This window comes from Cystoisospora suis (genome assembly GCF_002600585.1).
Source record: "Cystoisospora suis strain Wien I chromosome Unknown contig_1427, whole genome shotgun sequence".
Classification (NCBI taxonomy): domain Eukaryota; phylum Apicomplexa; class Conoidasida; order Eucoccidiorida; family Sarcocystidae; genus Cystoisospora; species Cystoisospora suis.
In genome coordinates this window covers 2,037-20,939 of record NW_027154227.1, presented here as the reverse complement: position 1 = coordinate 20,939, position 18,903 = coordinate 2,037, and the positions used below count along the sequence as shown (strand labels likewise).

At 55.2% G+C, this 18,903-nt stretch overlaps 4 protein-coding genes across 4 annotated transcripts; all 4 read right to left on the bottom strand.

Annotated features, from left to right (window-relative positions):
* Nucleotides 1–4,748: 4,748 nt before the first annotated feature.
* Nucleotides 4,749–10,295, bottom strand: CSUI_003263 (leucine rich repeat-containing protein; the record flags this gene model as incomplete). Its single annotated transcript, XM_068063461.1, has 8 exons — nt 4,749–4,991; nt 5,768–5,909; nt 6,698–6,937; nt 7,524–7,789; nt 8,055–8,166; nt 8,650–8,812; nt 9,439–9,655; nt 10,089–10,295. The coding sequence occupies 8 exons, from the start codon at nt 10,293–10,295 to the stop codon at nt 4,749–4,751; spliced, it is 1,590 nt and encodes a 529-aa protein (XP_067924566.1).
* Nucleotides 10,296–10,814: 519 nt separating this feature from the next.
* CSUI_003262 (leucine rich repeat-containing protein) lies at nt 10,815–12,586 on the bottom strand (the record flags this gene model as incomplete). Its single annotated transcript, XM_068063460.1, has 4 exons — nt 10,815–11,181; nt 11,572–11,701; nt 11,890–12,127; nt 12,350–12,586. 4 exons carry the CDS (start codon nt 12,584–12,586, stop codon nt 10,815–10,817), a joined length of 972 nt encoding a protein of 323 aa, XP_067924565.1.
* Nucleotides 12,587–14,485: 1,899 nt separating this feature from the next.
* On the bottom strand, nt 14,486–16,942 carry CSUI_003261 (leucine rich repeat-containing protein; the record flags this gene model as incomplete). Its single annotated transcript, XM_068063459.1, has 3 exons — nt 14,486–14,710; nt 15,236–15,564; nt 16,648–16,942. 3 exons carry the CDS (start codon nt 16,940–16,942, stop codon nt 14,486–14,488), a joined length of 849 nt encoding a protein of 282 aa, XP_067924564.1.
* A 94-nt stretch (nt 16,943–17,036) lies between these two features.
* On the bottom strand, nt 17,037–18,484 carry CSUI_003260 (leucine rich repeat-containing protein; the record flags this gene model as incomplete). The annotated part of the gene is made up of 2 exons (XM_068063458.1): nt 17,037–17,412; nt 17,886–18,484. The coding sequence occupies 2 exons, from the start codon at nt 18,482–18,484 to the stop codon at nt 17,037–17,039; spliced, it is 975 nt and encodes a 324-aa protein (XP_067924563.1).
* Nucleotides 18,485–18,903: the final 419 nt, after the last annotated feature.

Below are 18,903 nucleotides of genomic sequence, written 5' to 3'. Positions count from 1 at the left end.
TCTGAACTATTCTAAGCTGTTGCTGCAGTAGGCTGCGTCAGAGCGCGCAGTGCTCTGACACAGAACGTGGCCTCGAAGCAAACAGCACAGCTACTTGTACGGGAGCTAGTTAGGCTCCATGGGGTGCCCGTGTCAATCGTCAGCGACAGAGACCCAAGGTTCACTAGCACCATGTGGAGAGAAATGTGGCAGCTCCTACACATACAGCAGCTCTTATCTACGGCGTTTCACCCACAAACTGACGGTCAGACAGAGAGGACTAACCAGACAATAGAACAGATGTTGAGATGTCAGTTGTACGGGGATGAGCGACAGTACGAGGACTACTTGCCGACGGCAGAATTTGCTTACTACACCAGTACGCACACAAGTACACATATGTCCCCTTCTGAAGACCGTGTCGCAGGTAGTCGAGATGGTTAAGATGAGTAACCAGAACTACGAGCAGAGGGGAAAGAAAGATGAAGGGCGAAGAAAATTAAAAGAAGTTATGTGTAGGTCAGAAGCACGTGTGGAAAGCTTAGACGGCGTCTGTGACATACAAGAAAAAGACCCCCCTCGCTCGTTCCTTGGATATTCCAGTCTGTTATTTCTTCGACTTCGAAGTCTAGACATTGCCGCTTGTTTGGCGCCGTTCATTAACCACTGTTTTGGCCGTTGTCAAAAAAATCATCGCCACCTTCCTCTCCGGGGAGTGAACATCTCACCCGCCTAAGGTCGTCGTCCCTTTACCCGCCGCCAGATATGCAAGATCAAGAAGCCCGCCACCCAATGACAGATAGGACTTCTCGTTCTTTTGAACCCTTTCCCAGCATATTTACCTTCTACTCGCGTCCTGGACTGGCAAGGACGCGGTTCTGACCTCTAAGGCATTAAGGAGAACAGGAGTTAGTTTCTCTGTTCCCCTTACAACGGAGGCACCAAGCACACAGAAAGAACTAGACTATGACATACTATGAGACCAACGTCACAGGTGGAGATCGCTTCTGTTCGAAGAACCCGAGTACCGCGACCTCGTGATTTACTGTGGGCTGGAGCTCACGTCGAGATGACTGTAATGTCCCCTGTAAACCCCTCCGACCGATGTGCCGTGCCGTGCTCCCTAGTGCTATTTGCGATCCGCCAGTGGCCCGCACTGGTGCACTGAGTGGTGCGCTGCTTTCCCCTGGAGGAGTCTGGTATGCCTCTAGGTGTGCAGGGTTTTTGTGAGTCGCCAGTGCTGAATCGGCAGATACGATCCTCGTAAGTCTCAGTGGCTACCGTTACAACTCATAGGTCTGGGTAACTTTCCGAGTGAAGGCGTTCCTGAAGAGATGAACGAATTTTGGTGGGAACTAAAGACGGCAGAGACAAAAAGATGGAGATCGTTTCTTTTCTTGGGTCAGGAAAAGGAATGAAGCGGGTGTTTGCAATTCCACCCGTGTAAGTTTTGTTAGCGACAGGTCTCACTTCGCACGAAAAGGAGAAGAGAAAGGCATGCGCACGCGCACGACTGGGATTAGGGTTTACCAGCTAGCGCAATCACCGGAGACAAATCATGGCACTTTTGCTCTTGGCCAGCTAAGAATTTCCGTCAAGAAGTACGTCGCATCGAAGTAGTTGGCGATGATGAGGATGGTGCTAGTTGTCGTAGAAAGTGCATCAAAATGGCACGTTCATCTTCTTCTTTGTTTTTTGATAGTGAGTGACACGCTAAGGATCAGTGGCACTAGAGGTTGAAAAAGAAGTGGGAACTACGAAACAGACACACAGTGATAACAGCGAGGTAGTTATAGAAAGCCTGTCCATTCTTTCTCTTTGTCGTCGTTTCTTGACCTTCTTGGGATTCCTGTTCCACTTCTTGAAGGTAAGCTGACCGACAGCGATTCTCCTCTTCGCTCTTATCCCTGGACACCACCCTGGCTCGCCTTCACAGCGGAGCAGTACACAGTGTTGGACTCAATCCTCAATGGACATATGTATGCCTGAAGGTGCAGCACCCGCTGTAAGGAGTGCCGGAGTAACGTTAGTGCTTCTTGGGTGTGGTTGGGGCTGACGATGCAATGCCATGCCCTCGCTACACCGCCGTCGCAGCGAGCCCTGACGCTAGCCGGGGTCAGTTGCGGCGAGCGCGGGAAAGGCAAAGGCCAGGCGGTGGAAAAGTCAACAATCAGGAAGCCGCTGGCGGCCGGCGTGTCCAGCGGCTTCCTGACCGTTGCCTCTCCACGAGGAGCGGATGCTGGCCCGTGTTTAAAGAGAGGCAAACTAGTCTGTTGTCCTGCTAAATTAGATCAACTCGACTAGGGTCCGTGGACTGGTCTGATGACGGCAGCGGACAGCGAAACGGGTCGACACTTGAAGACGAGGATCGTCAGGAACACTGGCTCCGTCTCTTCACTGAACAGCTGGACTTTCTGCAGTTGCTTTTGCTGGCCTCTCTGGCCCGTGAGGGCAGCCTGATCACTTGACCGCCCACTTGGAGTCCAAGTTCTGGGGTGCTAACTCTGCTCAACCCTGACGGGTAGCTCGACAGAGACGAGGCGGCTGAGCCGGATGTCGTCTGTTTTCGGTGCAGAGCTAAAAACAAGACGCATAGATCGGCGGAAAGGAAACGTTCCTGAGGTTACAGCAACGAGCATTGCTTGCTGCCGGAGCACAAAGCGTGGGGAGGCTGCGAGCCCGATCCTCATGCCCTCTTGGCCTGCGACCGCATTTCGCGGTAGCTCGCCTGGGTAACTGTATTAGTAGAGGCGAGCCTTCTGCCCGCAGTAGGTATACAGCAAGCTAGTGTCCCCGAAGAGTGGGGCGATTTCCTCAAGTGGGAGGCGGTTCGGCAGATGAAGCAGCAGCGGGACAAAAGTGCCCGAGGACGAGCCAAGAAGGCGCAAGGCGCGTGGCTCGTCTGGAAGATGTCAGAATCGCGGCCCGGGTCAACGAGAAGCCCGCACTGAGGGACCCGCGAGGAAAATGGCAGGACGCTGTTGCCGACGGAGGCAGTCAAGGGTAGCCGGTAGATGTAAGGAGAAACAAGCTGGACGAGGACACACGAGGAAAGTGTTTTCCCCCATGCAGATTGCAACAAAGTCAAAGTGAAAAGCGGCCTGGCTTGTGCAGCAGATTCGCCAAGTAGTGTTGCAGACCACAGGAGATCGACCCAGGAACGCGCTGGAGGGGGGGGGCGGTCGGTGTTCTTCGGATGGCGCGTTAGGCGAAACCTGTGAGCCAGTACTGTGGGGAAGTTATTCCAGGCAAAGCGCTGAAAGTGTTCGCATTGGTTTCAGCGAAATATGGCTGTCGTACTCGGGGGACACAGCGTGACGCAGTCGCGCTGCCTTGATCCGGCATGGAAATCCAGGCTCATCACTTTGATGGACAGCTTGTTCTTCCGACTCTGCACCCCACCGGAGAAGCTGTCGGCGCATGAAACCTGCTGGGAATGTTGCTGCTTCTTGAGCTGCCCGCTAAGAGAAAGGAGTTCCACTTTTGCCACCTCGTCAGCGGACGGTTTCCTGTGGTCGAGCTCGGCGAGCTGCGGCAGGTATCGGAGAACATGGACCCTGTATGATGTTGACCCACTTGCGGGATTGTCGTGGAACCTGCACTCACCGACCTAAATGACACAGCCAACCTGTAGCAAGGCAGGCCGCCTGCTTCGAGAACCAGACCCGACGACTACTTAAACGGTCCGAGAGGTTTAGCCAATACCACCAGCAGCTCCTCTGTTACCCTCAGGATCTCAGTAGCTGCATGTTAAGATTGTAACTGCGGTTGATAGTGCCCCGGTGTGACAAGCCGGGACGGTCAGGAAGCGTCCCACAGCTGCTGGGTGCTGGTAATCTCCAAATCTCTCTGGGGGTGTCCACAACAGTCCTGTGCCGAGCGGCTTACGTGGACCGGTAGTGAACTTCATGTCAAGGCACTAACAGTGGGATTACAGCCGCTGCAGTGTGACAAACCAGGACGGTCAAGCCGATCGGGCGAGATGAACTGCTGAATCTGTCACTTGCGTGTGCACCCGGGTCCTTCTTCGCTTGTCAGCCTGCAACTAGGCGCGTCCACGTGCGGTGACTTGTCACAGTTCGCGCAGCCGAGGAGCTTTGTTTTGTCTTGTAGTGGAGACTAGGCTGTTCACTGCCTGTGACAAACTGCTTCATGTAACCTCCTGCCACAGGCTACCGGCAGCGCAGTGAGGCACTCCCCCTGACCGCTCCGCACCCCCGCGCCTTAAAACCGGTGTGGCCTTCTCTCTTCTGTCAACTCATGACTCACAAGAGCTGTCGAAGAGTTGAAATGCCTGCCAGTTTCTCAACTTCGGTCACGTTTTTGATTCTGTTGCGCGCAATATTTAGGAATTCCAGCCTCGGTAGGGGGCCTATGTTCGAGAGAGTCCTGCACGAGGAATGCCACGTTAGGAGACTACGAGATGGAACGCAAGGCCAGCAGAGCAGTCCTCGTCTCCAACCTTCTGTCTCCACGGCTACAGAAGGCAGGGTGCCAGCAGCAGCTGTCAACTCAGTGCAAGACTGCGTGGCAGCAGACTGCACGGAGTAAGAGAACGGCCGCGGTTTTCTGAGGTCGTGAGTAGAGGACCAAGGAGCAGGCTGAAGCGTGTCCGCCCGTCCGGAGGTTGTTGAACAAGCACAGAGAGAATGACACCCGCAGCGTCGCTGACCACAGCCCAATTGAGGGCAGCAGAGAGCGCGCCGGTACCGCCTGGACAAAAGTGCGGTTGTACAACTGGAGTGTCGGTAGGCCCGCAAACGAAAGACCTACTTCAGTCCGTTTCGTTCAAGCTCAAGCCGCTCAAGAAACTTCAGCTCCTGTAGGCATCCTGGGAGGCATCGCCTGATTTTGTTGTGGCTCAGGTCTAGCTCCCGCAACGCCGGTAGTCCGCCAAGACCTTCGATGTTAGATATGCTGTTGCCTGCGAGATGGAGCACGGTCAGCTTGTCCCACTGATACTCCTCTAGGTCCTTGCAATCAACTATGCTGTTATAGCTCAGTTCCAACCTCTGCACGAAGGCAATAAGTCGACTCAGCGTCAGCAGCCCGTATAGCCCAGTTCTTTTCACGAAACACAGGAAAACTAGCGTCGAAAAAAACAACCGACTAGCTGAGGGGTGCAGATGCTTGCGCAGTGCGTGAGAGCCGGAGCCTTATTGTTTCCGTAACGAATGTTGCTGCTCTAACAGTCAGGAAGACCGGCTCCCCCAAAGTCGCAGGTCTGGTCGTGAGTCGCTGTAACTGTATATCCAGAGTCAGAGGCACCCGAACACGGACGAGGGAAGAAGCCCAGTCTACCATGCCGGATTACCGCTGCCGTCATCTCGGGGAACTGCCCTGAACAAGGAAACTTCTCTTGGGCACGCTACAGGCTCTCGAGAGACTTTACACGGGGGCCCTGCAAGCGGATAGACGAGGGCAAGCTCGATTACCTTAAGGCTGGGAAATGGTTGCACACTTCTTGACAAGTCTCCTCCCAGACTGCCCCTTCGGATTTCCATGCGATTGTGGCTCAGGCCAAGCACCTGCCCGGACGGAACGCAGTCGAATACGTACAGGCGTCATCCAGAGCGCAGCGTGCTTCTGGTTCTGGCCGGACGAACAGGAAGACGTAGCACACTGTTCACCCACTGACAGGGTGAAGACAGGGTGCGCATTCTGTAGCACATGCCTTTCTACGGAGGATGCCTGGCTGGGCATGAGAGCAGATCCCATATTCCCCGCGGCTGTAGTGCCAGCTTCACTCGGAGGGCGACTCCGAGTAATCAGTGTTGTGCCTCAGTACCTCTAGTTCAGGTAGCTGTATCACTCCAGTCAACGAAGCAATTAGATTTTTGTCGAGACGAAGCTCCTTGACGTTAGGAAAGATGGCCGCGGTAACCGTGTCCCCGAGATCGCGTAGATTACGATCCCCCAAGTCGATCGATCTGCGACAGCAGCGTTACGTGCCGAAGGTGTGCACGCCGAAACTCGGACGCACGGGGTCCTTGCGGGCATTTTCTAGACGTTTTGCCAGGCCACTGTTTTTTGTTTTGCCATTCTCGTCGCATGGTACGTTCGGTTACGTCTTCTGAGATAGCGAGTAGTAAGAAGCGGTCGACAAATGCTGCCACTACCGCCCTTGAACTGTGAGTAATCTCCCGAATCTCCGTTCGGAAGATTACTCAGAAGACGCCGTGTCATTCGGCGCTCCCGAGGCGTTTGCGCTTGCCTCCTATTACCTAGCTGCTCTCACATGCGTCGGATATTCTAATGTAACGGGTCACTCAACTCAATTTTGTCGCCTAGCAGAAACGATGTCGGGCAGCGCCAGGGTGCAGGGTCCCGCACACCTCTTGAGGCACTGCAAGCTCTCCCGGATTGAGGTAGTACACATGAAGCGGTGCTGCAGTGCCTAGCGATATCACTAAGCAATGAACACAGCCTCAGGTCCAACTGCTACGCCTCCCTCGCAACTCGCTACTTTGTAGCCGCACCCGGCTCTGATCGCTCGTCCCTGTCGCTCGCCTGCCTCGCAAGACAACGGTTAAGGACCCGGCGCAGTGAAACTATAGGGAACGTCCAGCCGTCTCTTTCTTTCGACTGCACCAAAGTTACCTCTCGCTTTCATGGCAAAAGAAGGAGGCACCGCTTCTCTCGAGAAAGGTTGCCGTGGTGAGGAAAGCCGCAGGTGTAGCCACGAGTCATCCGGGTCCTTTTCTTTAGTTGCACTCACTCGGCGTAATAAGGTGGCCCTGTTCCGAGAAGCTGCTCCAGTAGCTCACGAGTGAGCTTGCCAGAGAATGCCTCACGAAGCTGAACCTGCTCTTTCATGTTCACTGCAGTGCCGTCCAGGATTTTCAATGTGCCCAGCAGGTAGAGAGTGTAATCCCGATAGTCTGTTAGGTCACACAGTGAATTCCCAGCTAAATCGAGGACCTTCAGGCCGGCGAGATTTCCCAGCTGGATGATGGATCTGAATCAAACATGCAAACAACTCCGGGAAAGGCTTGCGCACGACAGACGCGCTGCCACATTCCCCAGGGAGCGCGCCTGGAGACACCACTGGTGCAGTGAGACTTGGCTTCGTGGTAAGCTTGCCCTACAGTCTTAGCCGGGTAACGAGCCCCTGCCGGAATTCCCGAGTAGCTTTCGGTGACCGCACCGACGGAACATCGGCTGCGGGAAAGAGACTGACATTCAGAGGTCTACAGGTCAGCACCGCTGGGGTCTAGCACCTTCAGAGAAAGAGAAATGGACCCGTTTCAATGCTTGGCTGGGGTGGGACAGGGGTCATTCTTCGCATCACAATGTCGTGAATGTGGGGTGATGAAGCCGAGTGACTACGACACCGGCTGCGACCAGCGCGCCTAGACTACGGCAAAACCTGTAAGCAGAAGAGGTAATCTGGTTTTACTCCCCTCTGCAGACCGAGTGCAGAGACGACGCGATCTCGAAGTGATGAACCACGAGGAAAAAAGACTGCAGAAAACTGTCTCATCCTTCGACCTCGAGGCCCTCGTCTGCAATGAAAGTCTTTTGCCAGTGTAGGGCCCGCTGACCGGAAATCCGATAGCTTGTTGTAAGAAAGAAAGAGCTGCGTGAGGCTGTCGAATCCCACTACGTTGCCCACGGTTGTTATGAGGTTATTCTCCAGCGCCAGAAAAGTCAGTTTCTTAGGATGAGCAAATGCCTCGGGGAATGACTGAATCATATTCTGACCCAGCTCGAGATGACGAAGCTCCCTCAGTCCGTACACATCTCCCAGGTTGACCAAGTGGTTATCTGTTGCAATCACGGTCTCTAGCTTTGTGCAGTCGGCAAGCGCCTGGACAGAAAAGAAAGACAAGAAAATATCCGTGCCGTGGGTCACCGCGGAAGCCTAGCTGGCTGGGCCGGGCACGGCGCAGTCTTTGATAATACCCGACAGTTACAGAGACTACGTGTACGTTGTGCCGGCAGCGGATAACGAAGCAGGGCCATTTTCGTAGGGGCTCAGAGACAGAACGAGAGCCTTGGAGCTGCGTCTCCGTCTTTCTACCCGGAGGCAGCCTACAGAGTTAGAGCGCTGTGAGATTCTTCGGTGCGGTTACCTCAAGAGATTTGATTTTATTGTGGCTGAGGTCAACTTTCCTGAGGTTGGGCAAAGACCCCAGACTGGGGACGGAATCCAACCCCTGATTGGTCAGCTCAACACACGAGACTCTGGAAGGCCAGTTCACCGACGTTAGACCCTGTAGGAAACTGCGCTCCAGAAGCCCGAAGCCGGGACACGGATGCACCACGTCCAGCTCAGCGTGTGCCCGGGACGCCGCTTCACACACGCATACGCACGGCGCTGGATGGTTTCCGTCGAGGCAGTCTGTCCTAGTAAGGTCCGTCTTGAGCTTGAACGCCCTCTCAACGGAGAGAAGCGGTCCTGAGAACAGTCCGTGCTGTGGTCCGTTCCGAACGCGTCCCCTCGAGAAGGGGTAGACGAAGCAGAACGGAAGAAGGTCCTGCAAACAGCTTTGCTGAGAGAGCGCGCCTCTGATAGGCCTCCTGATGAACAGGCCACAACGCAAGTGCGGTGTGTCATACAAAAGTGCTTGCTTCATCGTCTCTTGCAGAGTCAAGGTACGGGCCTGCTGGCTTCCGAATCTCGGCACGTGTTTACCGGGTGATGCCCGCCGTAAACCGAGGACGCACTTGCTGGGCCTTCTCGGCGAAGAGCCACGTAGATGGCTGACAGCTTCGCCATTCAGCTCGGCAACACACGGCAGCGCATTCAGAATCGCGCTCGGAGAAAACTCAGATAGCTCAAGCGGGTTGCCCTTCGTTAGCAGAGTGGTGATGTTTGGTGCGAGCCTGCCTGCAGAAACCACACAGTTAGCTGCAGACACGACTACCACTATATACACAAGCAGGGCAGACACCGCACTCACTGTGTCCCTTGCTACGGGATTCCTCTTGTGTTACGGGCTTTGACACAGCCGGCATGAGCTGCGGTGAGTCCACGTGAGGCTGGCGTCTTTGCCGACGGGGTGCAGCCGTTGCAGAAAAGCGAACAGTGATGCTAAGAGCGTTCTCTGGCTCTGTCGGGTACGTAGGAAGAAGGGAATAGCGAACCACAGAAGAAACTGAAACCTAGGGACCTTTCTGCACAAAGTGACTGCGATACAAGAAACTCACCTACACCGTTGGGGAATGCCGTTGCCTAGGTGCAAAGCGGGGGTGCGTCAGCTTTCATGAGCGCCCCCTCACCTCGGAGAGCGCACGTCCCATTTCAGGGGAGCGCTCTGAGAGCCATACGACTCCCGGTGCGGCCATGTTGGCTCTGTCAGGGTTTCCGGGGGACGCAGCTATTCTATTACGGAGAGAACTCGTGCAGTTCCTCTTCTTTGGAGGAAACTCTGTTCTTGCTCTGGTTTCATTAGTGCACCATGACTGGGCTGTGCCCTAAAGCCGGACATGTCGTCAGCCAGACAGTAGCCTCACCAATGGCGACCAAGCTGTCGACAGCCTCAAGGCAATTGAAGGAGACATCCAGAGTTTGCAGCGCGGGGGCAAAAACAAAAGAGGTAATTTCCTTGATGTCATTGAATGAAACATCCAGCACAGTTAGACTTGGAAAAAAGGCCGGCGTCCCTCCCCTAGAGTTGCAAGGTAACAGATCGTCCAGAGATCTGAAGCTATTCCATGGCACTCGGATTTCCTAAAGGAATTCAAAACCCGGGCACAAGGGACAGTTCTTCTGACGGGAGGCGACATTCGAACGCCCCACAGAGGGAGTGAGATGTCTGCTGAAAACGTCGTGGAACTGTCGAGGTTGTCAGGGACCAGAGCATCACGATCCTAGCTGGTCCAAGTAACGCATCAGTACCGTTGAATAGACAGATCGCTCTGCAGGTGAGGCCGGAGCACTGCTAGTAGAGGGTCAGACCGCATCGGCTGGGTACTCCACTCTGCAACCGTAACACCTTCAACCCTCCGGAATGACGACGCCGGTTGTGCAGCCAGTGTGTGCGCCGGAAGAAGACAGTTCAGCACGTCAGCTTCCAGTATCGTCGCATCTCAACACCCATCCAAAACAGTCTCCACCGGCTTAGGTGCTCAGCAAGAGCGTGTCTGGGGCCATGGTAGCTCACTCGCAGTTGGACAGCCCTGGTAAGCAGCGATGGCTGAATGGATATCAGCTGCCGCCCAGGGAGATTCATGAAAAGCGCCATGGGTAGGTCCGCCTCCTTCGTAACGCCAAAGATTCTGCGCAGCTCGTGGCTGCTGACACTCCATAGCATCTCCTCAGTCAAAACGCCAGATTTCCCTAGAGCAGCACCCGATACTGTGCTGGCCATTTCGGCGCTAAAGGCGACCCTGTGGCCCTGTGAGCCTTCTGCGGCTTTAGCACCGCAAAGGAAGCCAGTAGTCGGGCTCGGACGCCTGCTGTTTCGGCCTGACTGCCGTGTTCCTGCATCAGCATCTGCTCCTGTCCTGCGGTTGCTTCTCGGCAAAGCCATTGAGCCGTGGTACCATCGAGATTTTCCGGCCGCGTCGCTACTTGAAACAAAGCGGCGATAGAAGCTACATAGCCACATACAGCCAGAAGGTGAGCATAGAAGTAAGAGGGGACACTGGACACGGGGGGCTTTGACTGCCGGGATTCGGTCAGCGATGCCGTGGCATTCCACGCTTCATTGAAGGACACGAGGTCCGGGTATCTGACATCACTCCGCTGCTTCTACGTCTTTTGCCCAAGAGAAAGGCCACAGCAACGTCAGTACCCCGGGCAGGGGTACGTGGGCAGCGGAACAAACCAGAGGTTTCCGGCGGCCGCGGATTTGGCTGGTTGGGCGCGGTCGCTCGAAGAAAGGTGCTTACGTAAGAATTTCAAGGAAACTTCCGAAATCCTCTCTGCTGTTCTCTTCAGCACCGCGTAGGAGGCAGGATTCTTTCTCCGCATCATCCGTGCTGGGTCTGTCTGAGTCCCGAGACAGAGGGCGGACTGCACAGGAGGCAGAGCGCCGCGGCAGAGTCCTAGCAAAGGGCGCTGGCAGCGGTGAGACTGCTCCGACTGAGGAGGAAGTGGCGTTCGCTGGCGGGGACTCGAGAGTTAACTGCGGCTCCTCCTCCCCTCCTTCACGCACAAAAGTATCCCTCGTGGCCGCTGGCGGGCTGGTCTCTGTCACATACTCGATGACCGCATGGTAGAGTGGCAATACCATGTCCGGTCCCAGCAACCACCTAAAAGACGGCCACTCAGTCACGCGCGACAGGGGCAGAACGCCTGCTCATGAGAGGATTTCTGAGGAGGAAGTGGCATTGCCTCGTGGAGACTCGAGATTAAGCTGCGTCTCCTCCTCCTCTCCTTCACGCACTAAAGTACCCCTCGTGGCCGCTGGCGAGCTGGTCTCTGTCACGTACTCGATGACCGCATGGTAGAGTGGCAATACCACGTCCGGTCCCAGCAACCACCTAAGAGCCGGCCACAGCCACGCGCGACAGGGGCAGAACGCCTGCCCACGAGAGAGCTTCCCACAGATATCTTCTCTTCCCACGCAGCTGCATCTGTCGGCTGTTCGGAATCGTCCTCAGACCCGAACTCTGGACAGAAACAATCGAAGTGGGTCCTACCAGTACTTGTCATGGGAGTTGCCTTCTCGATACCGGTAAGAGGCAGTTGAGTGCGTTGCGGACGCTGCTGATGGCTTTGTTTCATTTTCCGTCAGAGCCGACGGATCGCCCAGATTCTCCGCGGTACAGCCTGAGCCCGTGCACGCAAAGACATTCGAATCGGTCCAGTAAAGACGCTTCTCTGGGAATGTACCCAAGCGAGGTGCCAGAAATGTCATCACACAGGACTCATCCGAAAAACAGAAAAGGACTGGCTGCGCAGAGGGTGCATCACGCTGAAGAAATGCGACAAAAGTGTCAAAGTGCGTGAGCACTCACCGGGGTGCGGTCTGAGGCTTGCGATGGGCTTTTTTCTCCACAGTGCCGACGGCCCGCAGACGTGATCATCCTTCTCCATGAAGCAGCCGAATGTCTGGCACAGGCAAGCGGGACAGGCAGGCAAGGGCTTTGGTGAAGTTTTCAAGTGACGTGGGCGCAAGAACGCCAGGTTCGAGTGCGCAGCCAGATGGAGGCCACAGTCGGTGTCTCTCCATGATAGAAACACTCCCGGTCCACTCTGTTTATAAGAATGCACGTGCGCAAGTGCAGCAGGGCGCCAGACTTCGTTTGCAGAAAAGAGGGGGTTACAGTTTTTCTCCGCCAGGTTACATTGGTGCCAGAGCCAAAAAAAAAGCCGGCTTTCCTCAGAGCTCGACTGGTTTGAGAGTATGAAGCACCGACCGAAAAGTGACACAGGGGCACGGAATCAGTGCTGACTTTCCTAACCTTATGCATGCACCCCTCTTACTGGCTCATGGATGATTGCTCGGCAGATAAGCACTTCTCCAGGTGGAAACAGCATTTCCGATTTTTCAAAGACGAGGTTCATGCCATCTGCAGTCACGCGACCTGCTTCATTGAAGAGATCCCACTCGTCACCGGCAAGCAAAGCTTCTCGAGCCACTGCTCCGGCCACTTCCGTCTTGAAAAACGACCTGAGGAATGCAAGAAAAGACGTATCAAAAAATGGTGCCATCGACAATGTCCTTCGAAGCTCAGGCAGCGGACGGAAGTTATTTCCTCGCGGCGCCGCGTCAAGCCCTCCGGACAAGTTCCCAGCTTCACTCACATACTGAAGTACCACCCGTTGTTCCTCGCTACCACGGATAGTTTGTGGACCGCTTCACGAGACGGACCGTGGGGGCAGTCGCTGATGAAATAGTTTGTTTTCTTCAGGAGGCCACCGCTCTTCGTGACGAACCTATCCAGCCCCGTGCGAGTGAGACACTCTGCAGCGTTCCTGACGCCACCGGCTGCAACTTTCAGATACAGTGGTCTGGCACGACCGCGTGAACGGCTGGAGCCATCCAATGTGTTCTTTTGACCCTGGAAGAAGCTCGTCGGTGGACTCAGTTTTGTCCGCGTGCGACCGTGTGTCGCCGTTTACTCACCTGAGCCGTGGAGCTTCTGCTGCGTACAAGGAAGTGCAGAGCGGAATGAAAGGGTGGATCCCATGTCGAGTGGCGTCCTCAAACGAAAGAAATCCTCGACGACAGGCCCTGGGCAAGTTACACGGACTATTCACACACGCTGAGTCCCGCAGCGGCCATGTCGGAGTCAGTGTCGCTTTCACGCTCCCGGGAAAGCAACGACCATAGGATCGCGTCTGGCCGGGGGTGGCAGGAAGTGCTTTAGTCAGTACCGGCAGAGTCCACGCTGGAGACGTACAGGTATGTAGTACCCACCCGGGACAGATCATACCCAAGCGTTGCTTTTTTCCGTTTAGGTTGGTTTTTTCAGCTCTTACGGGCCTGGCAAATCCGACGACCGGGGGCCCACCCCCAACAGGCGTTTTCGACGCCAGAACAGGTGACGGTGTGGAAAGGAAGGTCACCGCCGCCTCCATATATCTCAGGTGGTCACCGCTGATTGGCTAGCGCGTGTGCGCGAGGGGTCAGGGCCAACCCGCAAAAAATTGGCTGTCCGCCTTGGCCGTATTTTCAAATTGCGAGTTTTACCTCATATATAGCGTTGGCTGACCGAAGAGCACTCAGTGGCCAGCCTCTCTCACCAGTGTATCTCTTGAGGCGCCTCCGGATCCACTCCGTAGAAAAGCACTTCGCTCCTCGCGCCTTCACCTTCAACTAGCCGGTCACTGTATACGCGCCCCACACAGTAACAGCTTGTATTTTCTGTGCCATTCCTTGACTTCTACCTTCGCCGGCGACTTGAGGTTTCAACCGGCAGCGTCAGTGCCTCAGTATGGGCGGGCGGCACGCTTCCGACACTCCGACGGTTTAAAAAGTGCGCAATCACACGGTCTCATCGCCTTCTTGTCTTCAACGGACACGGTGCTGCGTTGTAAATTGAAATAGAGCGAACGCGGCAATGCTATAGTTTTGTGTGCTTTGCGAGCCGCTGCGAACGGGGGCTACCGTGACCGCCTGCGGAGCAAGGCTGTTGAGCAGAATCGTCGGCAGCTTCCGGTCGCCGTTTTCTGCTCGCACATCGGCACCACTGCGTCAAAGGCAGCTACCCCTGCTAGGCTTGGCTGACTGTGGTGGGTCTAGCACTACACTTTGGCAGGGCTTTCGACCATTCATCTTGCTCACTGCTGTTCATTGAATCGAATTTCCAGGGGACGATTGTGTACTTTACTAACTGCCGTTACGCGAACACCTCGAAGCCCGAGAGGCTGGAACTCCTGCTGGTGAAAGCGGTTCTCGATAAGCTGTGCTACGCCGTTGAACCTGCCAGTAGAAGCCGGGACAATTGCCAAGAAGATCCAACCCGGGAGCTTCCTGCAGCTCCCCGGGTTTTATGGAGTGGCGCCCCTTGGCTCTACGAAGTCCCGAGAACAGGAATGCCGCGCTGAAGCCGGGAAAGAGTAACAGAGTCTACGCGACATCAGCGAAAGGCAGATCTCTACCGCCACTCACCACCCGTGGGCAGGAGTCCCTTGCTCGAGAAAGACGTTTCCGGCGCTTTCATGTTCCCACAACAAGGACCGCTCGGCACGTCTCCTCAGCTCTTCCATGGTATCGTGCACCATGCGGCTCACGACCAGAGATTCTTGAAGCGCTGCTCGCAGGACTTGTTCCTGCTTCTTTCTCAGCCCTGACTCGGCCGTCCACTGATCACTTCTCGGATACCTATGTTCCTGTTCAGGCCACCGGAATGGAGAAGCAACCGCGATGCACATGTGCGTGGCGCGTAGATGCGTCATAGGCCTCAGAGGTCACCGTAGACTTTATCTGTACAGTTGTTGACGAGAACTGAGACTTCTGCCCAGTTTAGCGTTGCTGGCGTCACTCCGGTTCATGATAGAATGCGTCCCACGTCGATGTCTGCGGTGTACCGAGTGTCCTCACAGGTGGAACCCAAGTTAACCCGTCTTGCGATCTTATAATCGCTATGCACTCTTCACGTCCCTCATCTGACAAGACGGCCGCACTCCTAGGAGGACAGTGAAAACTGCATTCTCTCCAGCCACGCAAGGTCGGGGACTGCCCTTAATGGTTTAAAACCAGAGTGCCCCGAGACCCGCCAATACTTGAGCAAGTTCACTTTCGGTAGTTAGGTAGTACTGCTTCGTGAATGGGTGTGTCCGTCTGAAGCCCCGGACTGCGAACGTTTGCGAGTCCAACGAGAGCTACTAAAGTGACGTAGTAGGATTCAGCCCTACACGTGAAGCCGCGCATGCTATTGCCATAATGCACACTGTATTGATGCCTACAGTCGAAGGGTCGTCGTGTACACGCAAGGCCTTCCTTTCCCGGGAAGAAGTTCCATCTCCAAAAACGATGTGTCTCAACAGACTCTTCTTCTCTCTCCAATTCTCCGCGTGTAACGCGCTGGCCTTTCGCGATGCTGTTATAAAGTGGCGTTTCAATAATTGAAGCTTGGTTGTGTAATAGAGTAGCTTCCTTGTGTAGGTCTGGGCCACAGCTTGCACGGCCTTGCCATCTAAGCGAGTCTTATTGAGGACCTGTAAGCAGGCAGAGGGGGCCAGCACTACCGTTTGCAGTGTAGATTCGGAGAAATGTCAGTGCGAGGACCTTAGCCCCGGCACCACAGGTCATGCCGAAGTCAGCAGCAACCCCTGTCGCTTCCTTTTCGCACAGTCATAAAGAACAAGGACTTGTAACGTTACCCTACCCAAGAGACTATCACCACTAAAGCAGCGGCGTTTGCTCGAAGGAACCTAGACGGGCTCCTTATGCAGTCTACTTATCTTTGACGACAGACACTCAGGACTGCGACCTTGTGAACCGTGCTTTCAGGCACAGGACCGCCGCCCCAAAATTACACGGGGGAGCGCGCGCCCGGTGGAATACCTGGAGAAGCGGGAGGTGATAGATGCAAAATGTCTCAAAGTTCTTCAGCCTACAAACGGGATTGGGTGACCGGTTGAAGTCAAGGTCAGCCACGTGCAGTTCTCGGAGTTCTGGCAGAAGGGACAGATAAAAGATTTCTGCTAGGTCACGTACTCTGCAAACCAGGGATACCACAGTGACTGTGCCACATCCTGAAAGACATGTTTGTATGCGATCCGTCCTCTCAGCAAGATGCTGCAAAGTGTCGACTCCCGCACACCTCTTGCCCAGGTGGAACAAATCAGGGAGCAGACGCGCCTCCACTCTGAGCCCTCGTCTCATTGCGTGCTGCGGTGCACTCATGCGCTGTCCAAGCTCCCCCATCTAAACTCTTGGGAAGGGCTGCGGTAACGGTGTCTCTGATGGCAAGTGTCGCAATACTAAAGCTGTTCCCGGGCGTACCGTCCTGCTCCCTGAAGCTGTAGGGCGATGCCGCTAAGTCTGTTTTTTCCGCTTGTCTGACTGAGAGGAATTGCCCGCCACCTATTTCCAGCTGCTGATTACATGTAGTCAGTGTGTGCTGGAATGGGAGTTTATGCTCGGGGAAAGCAGTTTTTCTCTATCCCTTGGAAGCGCAGTCGTGGTTTAGGACAACGGCGGAAGCCTGCCGCATGCATACGAAGTAATGTTCGCCTCAGCTCTTTGGACAAGTAATCACTCAGTTCAGACTAGACGCCGAGCACAGAAACTCTCATGAAAATCATTGGCGAAGAGAATGTACCGAACGAGCTGAACCTGTTGGAGGCGACGTTGAGTTTTTGTAGCTTGATATTGTCACGCAGTGATCTCCCAAATTCTTCAATCCTGTTACTTGCGACATGGAGCTCCACCAGGTTGACTGCTAAGCAGATGCCTTTCAAGTCCGCCAGCCTGTTCGCTGACAGCCTCAGTGTATGGAGCTGCCTCATCCCGGTGAGCTCTCTTTCGATCGATCCAATGAAATTGAAGGACGCGTCCAGGAACTGAAGCTCCTTGCAAGCGGAGATGCCTTCCCACACACGTCGCATCCACAGCATTTTTCGGAAGATTGTACGACGACGTAAGAGAACACGGGCTACTCCACATATATATTTGTGGGATCGGGAGAATCTCTGCCGCACAAAAGCTGGGTTACCGTTTCCTCTCATTTACCCAGCGCCGAGCGTTAAGGCATCGAGAGGGACCATCACTTGCCTGCACCCCAGCCGTACGAAATACAGGCGCCCCCCGCGGCGACGGTGTTTCCCTACCTTCGAGCGATGTGATCTTGTTTTCTGTTACAATAAGCTTTCTGAGAAGATGACACGAGCCGATCTCCTTGAGCGACGAGAGACCCTGACTGACCAACACGAGCTCTTGCAAATTCGAAAACTGAGCGAACAGTGAAAGGGGGACCGGTCTCTCCATGATCAGCTCCAAGCTGGTGATCTCGTCCAGTCTCTCCTCCTCCACGGCGGTCTTAATGTCGTTTGCCGAAATGATCAGCCTGAGGTATTGAGCCTCATCCCTGCAAAGGCCAGCCAGAGGGCCAACTAGTGGGTCGCTACGTTCAGCGTCGAATCCGGTCGATGACGGATCCACTCTGTTCGGAGCTGCCACTCCGCAGTTCTCTCATTTCGGCCCCAGGCTAGGGTACTTGCGGTTAGTCTTCTTGCCGTTCTAGAGTAGGCATCAACTGCTCTGCTAGGGTCCCGGCCCCTCTCGGTGGTCCATAGTGGACTCGCCTAATCTATCCACGTTGCCTAGAGCGCAGCGCGTCTCAGTGTGCGCATACGCAGAGTAGGGAGAGGGCCAGCGTGCCTGATCTTCCAACAACGCCTACCCGCAGGTTCCGGACTGCCACAATGATGCGTTCTGTGAGGCTTGTACCAGGTGACGAGCGGTCCCCATCATTTCAAACCAGGGCATGTAGTGTCAAGATTTTCAAATGCGCAGAGTTCAATGCCAGGTGGAGCCAAACCAGACCTCCAGGTGTCTCACCAGGCCTCGTCCTTCCTCTTGAGAACGGAGGACTGCCTTCGCTCGAGGATAGCCTCCTCATGTTCGCAGTTATTCCATCTTGGAGACTTCAGTCGTACCGTCCGGCCGGAGTGCCGGTTTCCTGATCCCTCTGCCTCCAGGGTGTGAACTCCGTATGGCCAGTCTGCTGCACTTTTTCCCTCAGGGCTCTCACTGCCGTCTCCACCCTGCAGCATGGCTTCCCTGAGCCGGTGCAACCCGGCTGCGACCCGCGGTGATCTCAGTCCTGGTAATCCCGACTGAGCGGTAGGCTGCAAAGGTGAAAGCTCTTCGATATCTGCGGCCAGTGGCTCGAGACTGGGCGTGGTCGGTCGATGCTCACCGGCAAAGTTTCCTGGGGAGGCTTTGCTGGGAGAAGCTGCGCCTTCACCCTTGTCGAGCCGGCCGGTCTCGAAGGCAGTCGCAGGCTGCGCTGGACTCTGAGGAGGATCGCCGGGCAAAGAGAAACTGGAAGGAACTCCTGGCGAATGCGTCTCTTCATGACAAGGTAAGGCTGTCAAGCCGCGCTCCGACCTGGTACATGCCTCTGACCGGAGAAGAGAGGTGGGTGATCCAGGCATGGATTTCTTAACGACACAGGTAGCGTGTGTGGAACAATCTTGCAATGAAGCTGTACTGGTCAGTCCGAGGAGGGGTAGTGCAGGGGAGGGTATGGTGGGCGTCGGAGTGCGTCCGCAGGACCGCTGTCGAGGCAGTCTGTGGAGAGCCTGCTGGGAGCCTTCCGGTACCGAAGGCGCCTCGGCTCTCCGATGAAGGTCAATGGGTTCTGTGACATGGTCAGTCGCCAGCGGTTTTAGGAGGCTTTCCGCAGACAGGGGCAAGGAAGAATATCCGAAGGTACCAGGTTGTGAGGCTGGAGTGTTCGGGTCAACGCAACAGTTTCGTCCTAGGATGGCAGAGTCTCCGGCGCTAGATGTCCGCGTCCACATGTTTACTGCCCCGAGGGTCTGGGAGCTCGACGTGAGGATGTTCACTACGG